The sequence below is a fragment of the Balaenoptera physalus genome, assembly GCF_965194825.1.
Source record: "Balaenoptera physalus genome assembly, chromosome: 10".
Classification (NCBI taxonomy): domain Eukaryota; kingdom Metazoa; phylum Chordata; class Mammalia; order Artiodactyla; family Balaenopteridae; genus Balaenoptera; species Balaenoptera physalus.
Genome location: NC_138889.1, coordinates 43,103,999 through 43,116,182, shown reverse-complemented (window position 1 = coordinate 43,116,182; position 12,184 = coordinate 43,103,999). Strand labels below are relative to the sequence as shown.

Here is a 12,184-nt window from a genome sequence, read left to right as displayed (position 1 = left end):
TTATTAGGTAATTGACATCTTTGTTAAAAAGCAGTTTTAGGTAGAAATCCTGGACTCTAGTTCTTTCTCTGCCACTTAAGGTTTCATTACCCTGGGTAAGCCAATTAATGTATCTGGGCTTCAGATACATTGAAATGGGGGTGGGGGGTAGTGGGATTTGGGTTAAATGTTCTTTTTGGGTCTTTCTAGTTCAGTCTTTGACTTTAAGTAGACCTGTAAATTCTAGAAGTTTTATGTACCAGATGGCAATTTCTCTTCACACCTTGAAAGCATTTATCATAACACGTTTTTTTTTGTTTTATGTTTTGGTTTTTTGGCCCCGAGGCACGTGGGCTCTTAGCTTCCCCACCAGGGATTGAACCTGCACCCCCTGCATTGGAAGGTGAAGTCTTAACCACTAGACTGCCAGGGAAGTCCCTATCATAATAGTTTTTTTATAGCTCTGTTTCTTCCAATTATAAGGGTAATATATTTTACCCCAAAATAAATAATTGATTAAATAATTAAAATAAAAACCAGAAAACACAGAAGAGTACAAGGAAAAATAGTTAATCTTAATTTTGTCACCCAAAGGGTTGGTTTGAAAAAGAATTTTCTAGGTTCTTGTCAATAATTTGTGAGTCTTTAAATTACATACTAAGGAAGCCAGATATGTATGCATATGTTACATATATGATCTTTCATAAACATATTTAGGTACTTTCTACATGAACTGGTCTTGTCACTAGTGATCTTGGCGTGTTTACTGGTATTATTTCGTCTTTTTACCCGAAAAGCAGGTTCACCTCTTGGTGGGTGTCGGGCCAATAGACACAACCAAAGCACTAGAGAAGGAAGGATTTATTGTCACTTGTAGCAAGTAAGGAGAACACTGGGGGATCTTTCCCAAAGCAGTGTCTGCCCAACAGCAAAACTGGCAAGTTTTAAGCTAAGAGTACATGCATGACGGGGCTTGAGCAGAGGAGAATTCAGCATAGAATTGGGGCAAAGGTCTACAGAGTCCAAGCTTTAGTTGACTGAAGTCTGGAGGGTCAACATCATCATTCCATCCTCCACCTGGGTGGGGGCCTTAGTTCCTGCAGAACTCCAAGATTTATTATTATCTATATCCCTTGAGGAGGAACTAGGACTCTGCTTTATCACTGCACTATTGTTTCACTGCCTTTTTTCTGTTCCTGCATTCCTTTGTTCCCTTAAGCTCATTAATTGCTGAGACCTGTTCAAGGGCAAGCATTGTGGCCAGGCTTAGATCACAAAATGGCTTAGGCCAAAATGAGTTCTCTTATGTCAAGAAAACCATTCCTGGTTCTCTTTCTCCAGGGACTCCTACCCTATCTGCTTACAGTCTCTCTACACATTTCATACTGGTTGGCCATTGCTGCCTGCTATTATTTCTCCTCTTGGTTCTCCTCTCTCCTTGGTTCTTTGCCTCTTCTTCCTTGGTGCCTTTCCTTCCTCCATGATGTTCTTTCTTCCTCATTTTTACTGGCTCCTTTCTCTTTCTGGCAGGCTCTTAAATTTTGATCTTTCCAGAATTCTTTCCTCATCCTCTTATTCTGTCCAATCTCTCTGGCTTTTCGATCTACTCCTGTGGTTTTAATTCTACTTGCATACAACAACGTTGAAATCTGTATATCTCACCTAGCTTTCTCTTTTTCTTAGCTGTAGGTCAATAATTCCAGTTCATTCCTTCACCATAGTTGCCTATTCTCCTTTCTTTGTTCTTTTTCTTAATTTCCTCATCTGTTTTTAGCTCATTACTTGTCTTTTCCCTAGACTACTAAAATAGTCCTTCTAATGGCTTCTGTAAACTTTAATGTTACTATCATTTATGAGTCTTATAAGTGAGTAATTTCTGCCGATCCCATGGAAAACATTTCCAAAATCCGTAATTATAAATGGAACCTCACAGAATTCTGTACATGTGTCCTCTGCATAGCTGAATTGAGCAATTATATCTACATTTATTATGGAATGATGTTAGTGTGAAATTTGTAAGACTACTTTTTCTCAGATAAAAGGTAATGATTTTCCACTCTACATTAACAAAAAAAAAAAAATGTGCCTTTTCCCAAACAGTGTCTAGCTGTACCTGTGACGTTTAATTAAAAATGTAAGTAGAAAGTTCCCAGCATCTGAATTTACCTAAAATTACTTGTCATTTTTATAAACAACCTTATAACAAACAACTCTAACAAGAGGACTTCTCAATATGGATTTTTTTTTTAAAGGTTTGCATTTTTTTTTTTAATTTATTTTATTTATGGCTGTGTTGGGTCTTCGTTTCTGTGCGAGGGCTTTCTCTAGTTGTGGCAAGCGGGGGCCACTCTTCATCGCGGTGCACGGGCCTCTCACTATCACGGCCTCTCTTGTTGTGGAGCACAGGCTCCAGACGCGCAGGCTCAGTAGTTGTGGCTCACGGGCCCAGTTGCTCCACGGCATGTGGGATCTTCCCAGACCAGGGCTCGAACCCGTGTCCCCTGCATTGGCAGGCAGACTCTCAACCACTGCACCACCAGGGAAGCCCCACAATATGGATTTTTAAAAGAAGTAATATTTTACCAAGATATTTTAAATTAAAATATAATTTTAGCTAAAACCCTCCCTCCCCCAAAAGAAAGATTTTTAAAGGAATAAGTCATTATAGACCAATTCTAGAAACCTCATCCAATCCAAACATTGGCTGCAGTGCTAGCCCTTGCCCTATCATCATCAACTTTCTTTTTTTTATATTATTAATTTTTACTGGAGTATAGTTGCTTTACAGTGTTGTGTATCATCAACTTTCGATTGCCTTTATGCTACTAACTATATCAAGTCACGCTTGGTTATGACAGTATTAGAAACACAGGAAGTTAGAACAGGACAGGGATCCTAGCTACTTACATTTTCCAACCCCTGCTATTTGTAAAACTATGAACCGAAAAGTTATAAACTCTTAATAAATTAGTGTCTTCTGGCATTTTATACTTAAATTTAGATGTTTGCCTATTTTTAAGATGGCTTTTTTTATTTATTTTTTTTAGGTATCTGTGGGAAAACTAGAATTGCAGAAGTAGGAGGTGTGCCTTACTTATTGCCTCTTGTAAATAAAAAAAAAGTAAGTTTCTTTTACTTTTCACATTCACATGAAGATTATGAAAATTAGGTTGATTCCTGTTTTTATTATTAGAAGGTCCATTGACCAATGTGACAAGGAAATGTTAATGGATGCAGTAATAAAAAGTAAACCTGGGAATTTATATAAATAAGATTTAAATAATATGCGTTTCCTCTTGTATAGGTTTATGATCTAAATAAAATCGCAAAAGAAATCCAGCTTCCTGGAGCTTTTGTTCTTGGAGCAGGAGCAGGCCCATTTCAGACTCTTGGATTCAATTCTGAGGTCAGCATATATATAATTATTTTATTTTATTGATTTGACAGTTTGCCTTCTTCCTTTTACTGCCCTATCAGAAATCTTGTCTTCTGAATGAATTGTAAGTGGTTGATGTCATACCTCTCTACAGATTTGTTGCTGTTTGATACAGATTTGGAGTCTAGCACATGCTCCAATCAGTCCAACTGAAATGGAGCACTCATGTCTAATTTAGATTTTCTTATGGCATACACTCAGTATTAGAGGAGTCCACCGAAGGTCCTACTGTGATTTGCTGAGGACTCTGGACTGTGAAAGATTTCAATCCTTACACATCAGAGGATTCCTAAGTTCTCTATGATCTTTGCTGGTATAAGGGCAGCTTTCAATCAGAAGATGAATATTTAATGATCTAATCAACTCCCTCTTTCAGACCAAATTGCGGGGACCTACCCCAGTAGTATGATTATTATTTACAAAAGGTAATATCTATCACTATGTATGTTAACACATTTCCAACATAAAAACATCACTGTTTCTTCACATCTCACGAACAGAAGAATGAATAACCTGCTCAGTCTGCCCATTCTCTCACAGCCTCTTACAGGTGTGACCGTTAGTCAGTAATCATACAAGTCCTTTTACAGAAACATTAATATAATTTGCCTGGTGTTCAAGACAGAAAAAGTTTAAAATTTAAGTGAGAAATTTTAGGGACTTCTCTGGGGGTCCAGTGCTTAGGACGTGGCATGGCACTTTCACTGCCAAGGGCCCGGGTTCAATCCCTGGTCAGGGAACTAAGATCCTGCAAGCCACTCGGCATAAATAAATAAATAAATAAATAAATAAATGAGAAATTTTGATGCAAATGTCACAATCTTATAGAAACACTATAATACTGTAAACATTTTCTAAAATGTTTTTTCAGTTTTTTGATATTTGTAAATCTTTAACATTTTGAATCTAACATTAAATATTTTATTTTTCATGTTTTATTATTAGATCTTGAAATAAAATGTCTTAAAGTCTAGGACAAAATATTTTGTTACATTATTCAAGATCTTCTCTTTGCATAGAGATACTAGGATTGACTAATTACCTTATTTACTTTTCTTTTCAGTTTATGCCAGTTGTTCAGACAGAAAGTGAACACAAACCTCCTGTGAATGGAAGTTACTTTGCTCATGTTAACTCTGCAGATGGAGGGTGCCTACTTGAGAAATACAGTGAGAAATATCATGATTTTGGGTTTGCATTACTGGCTAATCTTTTTGCCAGTGAAGGCCAACCTGGAAAGGTGATTTTGTTCTAAAAATGCAGTATTCTCCAAGAGTTCTCAGATAGCTAAAAATTTGAATGCTTATTCCTACTACTGTAGTTTTCTTAAGAAAATCCAAAGCTACCTAAGTCCCAAACCTCTTTAAATAACCCAGTTATGAAAGATTCAGAAAGTACTACAGGCAGAGTGAAAGTCTCATTTAAAACTAAGGTTAAGAATAATACTTTGGGCTTCCCTGGTGGCGCAGTGGTTAAGAACCCGCCTGCCAATGCAGGGGACACGGGTTCGAGACCTGGTCTGGGAAGATTCCACATGCCATGAAACAACAAAGCCCATGTGCCACAACTACTGAAGCCAGCGCGCCTAGAGCCCACGCTCTGCAACAAGGAAGCGATCGCAATGAGAAGGCCTAGCACCGCAACAAAGAGTAGCCCCCGCTCTCCTCAACTAGAGGAAGCCTGCACACAGCAACAAAGACACACGCAAACAAAAATTTAAAAAAATAAAAAAAAAAAAGAATAATACTTAGTAAGCGATAGCCTTTTTTCCAAGGAACTAAAAGTAATAGAATGTTCCTGTGGGGAGTGAGTTAGTCAAATAGATGAACCATGCAGCTGAAGTAGATAATGTCTACCTATATAGTTAGTATATACATAACTTACTCATTTCTGACTGATCAGACATTGATTGAGATAGACAAAAATGGGAGCAAAAAATTATAGAAGAGGTGAGGAGAATTAATGTCTCACTTCATATTTACTTCCTGTTAGTACAAAAAAAAAAAAAGGATGATTTCATGTTACAAAATTGTAATGATGGTCGCACAACTCTATACATATACTGAAACCCATTGAATTGTATACTTTAAATAGGTGGATTGTATGGTATGTGAGCTATATCCCCAAAAAGCTGTTATTTTTTTTTAAAAGATGATTTAAGTTTTAGCTGTTGTGAGAACTCCCAGATCTTGTAGAGATAACTACTTCAGCCACTTTGGGAAATGAGATAGTGAAGCAAAAATACCTAATAAAGTGGAGGTAACAGAAGTCCAGATTTTTAAAGGAAATGAGAAAACATAATCATTTCTCCTCCCTCCAGTTATCAGAAGTTAATCCCTTTAAACCAAAGAATTCTCAGTCTTTTACCACCTTGACATATAATAAGAATCTCTAGAGTTCAGTGTAGAATTTGGCTATAAATTTATAAAATTTAGCTATAACTCTCTTTCTCAGTCCAAGAAAGCACATTATTAGAGTAAATGATACATAATTCATATATATATATAATACTATATATATTATTAAGACTTAGAGGATTGAGACACTTCTGCTCATATCTGGGTGCTTGAAGCAAACAAGTGAATATTTGCTTGATGGCATTAAATTATATAATGTTTCACTTGGGTAGTTATTTACATAATATTTTGCAGCTTTGAACAATGGTATGTATATTTATGTCCTCTCTAGGTCATTGAGGTGAAAGCCAAAAGAAGAACTGGAAAACTTAACTTTGTGACTTGTATGAGACAGACTCTTGAAAAACATTATGGAGATAAGCCTGTAGGAATGGGAGGTACTTTCGTGATTCAGAAGGGAAAAGTGAAGACTCATATTATGGTAAAGGCCTGTGTGTGTGTGTGTGTGTGTGTGTGTGTGTGTGTGTGTGTGTGTGTGTGTGTGTGTGTGTGTGTGCATGTGCTTAAGATTGTAGGATTTTTTTTAATATACATTGAGAATTTAACCTTTTTAAAAAATATTTATTTATTTATTTTTGGTTGCATTGGGCCTTAGTTGTGGCATGTGGGATCTTCGTTGCATCATGTAGGATCTTTAGTTGCAGCATGCCGGCTTCTTAGTGGACTTCTTAGTTGCGGCATGCGAACTCTTAGTTGCAACATGCATGCAGGATCTAGTTCCCTGACCAGGGATTGAACTTGGGCCTCCTGCATTGGGAGCACTGAGTCTTACCCACTGGACCACCAGGGAAGACCTGAGAATTTAACTTTTAAAGACACCCTGAACAAATCCTTTTACTGTGATCATATTACTTTCAAATTTAAATGACAAACAATACTGTAAAGCAACTTGTATGATAATGTCCAGCTGGAGTCCTTTTTCATATTAATATATTAGAACTTTCTTCTCAATTTGTTTGTATTAAAGATCGAGGTAGATGTGAGTATAAGCCTTAGAAACTGATTATTTTCATTGCTAGAATCCCTATATAGACTTTGCTATTAAGATGGTTGTGGTTTTAGGGAAAGAACTCATGAAAATTATAATCTTATGGGCTAACTATAATAAGTTTATAAGACATTAATGACGGAATACTATATGAAGACAGACCAGGTCATCTAGGACTTTTAAAATAATTTTTGGTAGGTGAGTGAATGAATGAATAAATGAATGAAGTGTAAAAGTGTTATAACTTAATGTCCTTTTTGTTTTAACAATGAAGCCATTAGAAAATGTATTGTTTTGATGTTTTTTATCCTGATAATTTTAAATGGCAAGCCAGCTGATTCTGCATAGAAAGACACAACATTTGTGAAACTACTTACTTTTCCAATTTACAACAAAATTATAGATAAATCTATTTGTAAATACCAAAGGATTATAGGATTTCTTAAAATTCAAGTAAACAATACTTTATTATTAACTATAGTTATCATGATGTGCATTAGCTCTCTAGAACTTATTCATCTTATAACTGGAAGTTTGTACCCTTTGATCAACATTTCCCCATTTCCCCCACCCCCTCATCCTCTGGCAACCACCATTATACTGTTTCTCTAAATTGGACTTCTTTAGATTCCACATATAAGTGATATCATGCAATATTTGACTGTGACTTGCTTATTTCACTTAGTGTTGTATAATGTCCTCCAAGTTCATCTATATTGTTACAAATGGCAGGATTTCCTCCTTTTTTTAAGCCTGAATAATATTTCATATACATATGACAACTAAAAAGATAGACAGATAACAATTTCTTTATCCATTCATCTGTTGATTGACACTTAGGTTGTTTCCCAATCTTGGCTAACGTGAATAATGCCACAGTGAACATAGGAGTGCAGATATCTCTTCAAGGTAGTGATTTCATTTCCTTTGGATATATACCCAGAAGCAGAATTGCTGGATCATATGGTGGTTTTATTTTTAATTTTTTGAGGAACCTCCATAATGGTCGTGCCAGTTTACATTCCCACAAGCGGTGTACAAGTGTTCTCTTTTCTCCACATCCTCACTAACACTTTTCATCTCTTGTCTTTTTGAGAACAGCCATCTGCACTAGAGTTAGTGATATCTCATGGCTTTGATTTGCATTTACCTAATGAATAGTGATGTTGAGTGCTTTTTCATATACCTGTTGGCCATTTCTATGTCTTCTTTGGAAAAATGTCTAATTCAGTCCTTTGATCATTTTTTAATTGGGCTTTTTTTTAAAAAGGAATTCCTTTATTTTAATTAATTAATTAATTAATTAATTATTTTTGGCTGTGTTGGGTCTTCGTTTCTGTGCAGGGGCTTTCTCTAGTTGCGGCAAGCGGGGGCCACTCTTCATCGTGGTGCGCAGGCCTCTATCGCGGCACGCAGGCTTCTCACTATCGCGGCCTCTCGTTGCGGAGCACAAGCTCCAGACGCGCAGGCTCAGTAGTTGTGGCTCATGGGCCCAGTGGCTCCGCGGCATGTGGGATCTTCCCAGACCAGGGCTCGAACCCGTGTCCCTTGCATTGGCAGGTAGATTCTCAACCACTGCGCCACCAGGGAAGCCCTTTTCTTTTTTTTGCTATTGAATTCCTTATATATTTTGGATATTAACCCCTTATCAGATATACGGTTTGCAAATATTTTCTCTCATTCCATAGGCTTTTTCATATTGTTGACTGTTTCCTTTGCTGTGCAGAAGCTTTTTAGTTTTGACGTAGTCCCACCTGTTTATTTTTCCTTTTATTACCTGTACTTTTGATGTCATATCCAAAAAGTCAAATCCAATGTCATGAAACTTCCCTCCTATGTTTTCTTCTAAGAGTCTTTGCAGTTTTAGCTCTTATATTTAGGTGTTTGATCCATTTTTAGTTAATTTTTGTATATGATATAAAGTAAGGGTCTAACTTTGTTTTTTTACATATGGATATCCAGTTTTCCCAGCACTATTTGTTAAAAAGACAGCCCTTTCTCCATTGAATGGTCATGGCATCCTTGTCAGAAACCATTTGACCATATATGCAAGGGTTTACTTCTGGGATCTCTATTCTATTCCATTGATCTGTATGCCTGTCGTTATGCTAGTATCACACTATTTCGATTACTATAGCTTTGTAGCAAGCCTGGTATCAATAAGTGTGAGACCTCCAACTTTCTTCTTCTTTTTCAAGATTGTTTTGGCTGTTTGGGGTCCCCTGAGATTCCATATGAATTTTAGGGTGGATTTTTCTATTTCTGCAAAAACGTCATTGGGATTTTGACAGGGAATGCAGTGAATCTTTAGATTGCTTTTGATAGTATTGACATGTTAACAATATTAAGTTGTCCAATCCATGAACACAAGATGTCTTTCCACTTACTGGAGTCTTTTTTTTTTTTTTTTTTTAATTTATTTATTTATTTTTGGCTGTGTTGGGGCCTCGCTTCTGTGCAAGGGCTTTCTCTAGTTGCAGCAAGCGGGGGCCACTCTTCATCGCGGTGCGCGGGCCTCTCACTATCGTGGCCTCTCTTGTTGCGGAGCACAGGCTCCAGACGCGCAGGCTCAGTAGTTAGGGCTCACGGGCTTAGTCGCTCCGCGGCATGTGGGATCTTCCCAGACCAGGGCTCGAACCCTGGTCCCCCGCATTGGCAGGTGGATTCTTAACCACTGCGCCACCAGGGAAGCCCTTACTGGAGTCTTTTAAAATTCGTTTCCGCAATGCTTTGTACTTTTCAGTGTACAAGTCGTTTGCCTCCTTAAGTTTATTCCTAAGTATTTTATTCTCTTTGATGCTTCTACCCCACTTTCAATGCCTTCCTTTTTTTTCATCTACCAGTATCAATAATGACATTTAAGACTGGGATGAGGATATGCTCATAGGAAAACTGAGAGACTCCTTTATTTATTCATTCATATCTTTTAGTGTGTACACATTGATTGGTGGTCCTTTTGAAAACTAGGGTATATAACTTCTCTTGGTGCCAAAAATAGCTATAGAATGTATAAGAAGACTTAAAGGTTTTAACAATGAAATTATATATAAATTTTTAGCTCAATAATATTCAGTATGTTTACTTGTTTAATGTCCTTTTATTGTAGCCGGCAGAATTTTCTTCCTGCCCATTGAACTCTGATGAAGACGTGAATAAATGGTTACGTTTTTATGAGATGAAGGCTCCTTTGGTTTGTCTGCCAGTTTTTATCTCCAGAGACCCAGTAAGTCTATGTCTGTTTTTTACATTGCAATAATGCTTGATTTTTAGAATATTCTTTTAGAATTAGGCACTTTTTGTGTTCTTATTTAAGAACTAAGATAGTCTGTAGAATTGTCTTGAAAGGTAAGGGAGCAAGTATCTGACCACCTATGATTTAGGCAGAGCAGATTTTACCTTTGGAGAATTGAAGGCACAGGCATTTTAAATAACACCCAAAGCCACATTATTAAATAGTAAAGTCAGGACAGGATTCAGGTCTCCTATCATCTTATTTGCTGTTCTATATACTGTTCATTATATTCTAATATTCTACCCTAGAAAAATAATATAGACTAATTCAAAGCAAATATCTACCAAAATACTATTTATATCTTTTGATCCAGTGACTACATGTCTAGGAATTTATCATTAAATATATGCTTATGTGCATAAAATGACTAGTTAAAAGGGTTATTCATGACAGCATTGCTGTAATAGCAGAACTGGAAATAATCTAATGTCAGTTGGAAAGTGGTATGCGCATACAATAGAATACCATGTAGATATAAAAGAATTAGGAAGCTCTTTTATGTTCTGATATACAAAGATCTGAAAGCTATATTGTTACATGAAGAAGAGCAACACACAGCACAGTAGGTGCAGAGTACTACCATACAAGTAATAAATTTTTAAAAAATCCTTTTGGAAGGATATAGAAGAAACTGCTTACTTTGGTTGCCGTCTAGGAAAGGAAGTGAGTGGTGAGGGCAGGAGATGGAAAGATACATTTTACTGAATATATGCTTTTGCACCCTCTGAATTTTGAATCATGTGACTGTATTACCTACCAAAAAAAATAAAATAAAAATTATTGTAACATAAATTTAAAAAGTCTCCCATCCCCTTAAACAAGTTCTATGCAAAATAATTGGAATACTAACAGATAGCTTCTCTGTTGTCCTAGGGGTTTGATTTGCGGTTGGAGCACACTCATTGTTTTAGTCATCATGGAGAAGGGGGACACTACCATTATGACACCACCCCAGATATAGTGGAATATCTTGGATACTTCTTACCTGCAGAGTTTCTCTATCGCATTGATCAACCAACAGAGACCCATTCATTTGGGCGAGATTAAATCAACTGATACTCGTTTGACTGATTAACTCATTAATTGATACTAATATAAAGCCTAATAGAAATGATCTCACTACTTAATAAGCCCTATTTTTTTCAGCCTTTGAAATGAAAGGTATGTTGACACTGTGCTCTGTATTACTTCACAGATCTATCTGAAAGGAATTATTGGGAACAAAGACACAGGATGGAGATGTTCTTCATTCTTTTTATTCTAAAAATCAGTCTTATGTTTGTAATTAAATATAAACAGGATTAAGAATCAAGTGATGATTCCTACTAGCTAATGGCAATAATTTACATTTGTATATTCAGTTTTTCAAGTTAGTCTTACAACTGCTAAGTGGATGTTTCTGGGTATTAGAAAAATCAGTGCTGGAAATGTTGACAGTTGTTAAATCTTTCTACTGAATTTTTAAAATCCATTTTAGAAGTCAAAGTACACTTTTTTCATGGAATAAGGTGGTCAGAGGGAGCAACTTTACTCCTTTTGGTGATGTTGAACCATACTCCGAAGTTTGCAATTTGCCTTTAACAAATATTAGCAACCGGACGGTTAGCCATGATTCCTCCTTTGTTTGGACTGTCAATTGGAAGCAGTTTGTGCCTTGTTATTTGCAAGAACAGAAGTGAAAAGAAACAGCATCAAAATACAACCTCGAAGTGAGTATACTTTAATTTATAAATGAGGCTATTGCTAAATATGACTACTATCCTTCATGCAATATAAAATTATACCTTTACCAACTGTAATGATTGAAATTTTCCTCAGTGTTTTTCTATAATAATCATGAGCCAAAAACAACTCTCTAATCTTGTAATGCCAACACTGATTTAGGAGCTTTTTAGTACTAAGCATATAATAAATTGTCAAGAAATATTTTTTGTCTTTGGATGTTAACTATAACATGTGCTGTGAGTATAAATTCCTAAATATTATTTTTTAATAAACACTAGTTTGTACCAAAAGAAATGAATAAAAATTTTACATTCATAATATGATATTGTGTTTCTTTTTAATATCCT

The 12,184-nt window shown here is 36.2% G+C and overlaps 2 protein-coding genes across 7 annotated transcripts in view; one reads left to right on the top strand and one right to left on the bottom strand.

The window, feature by feature from the left end:
• Positions 1-12,155, top strand: part of LOC309636656 (ester hydrolase C11orf54 homolog) — a 30,722-nt gene extending 18,567 nt beyond the window's left edge. For 3 of the 6 annotated variants that reach the window (XM_082410029.1, XM_082410031.1, XM_082410030.1), the window contains 6 exons: positions 3,027-3,100; positions 3,284-3,385; positions 4,479-4,655; positions 6,104-6,253; positions 9,927-10,043; positions 10,986-12,155. In XM_082410029.1, the coding sequence (XP_082266155.1) occupies positions 3,027-3,100; positions 3,284-3,385; positions 4,479-4,655; positions 6,104-6,253; positions 9,927-10,043; positions 10,986-11,159 (794 nt within the window). In that variant the 3' untranslated portion in view covers positions 11,160-12,155. Of the gene's footprint in view, positions 1-3,026; positions 3,101-3,283; positions 3,386-4,478; positions 4,656-6,103; positions 6,284-6,340; positions 6,536-9,926; positions 10,044-10,985 lie in introns of those variants that run through there. The other 3 variants (XM_082410032.1, XM_082410034.1, XM_082410033.1) reach the window with 3 other exon arrangements.
• Positions 1-12,184, bottom strand: part of VSTM5 (V-set and transmembrane domain containing 5) — a 154,279-nt gene that overhangs the window by 72,522 nt on the left and 69,573 nt on the right. The gene's annotated exons all lie outside the window — the stretch shown is intronic.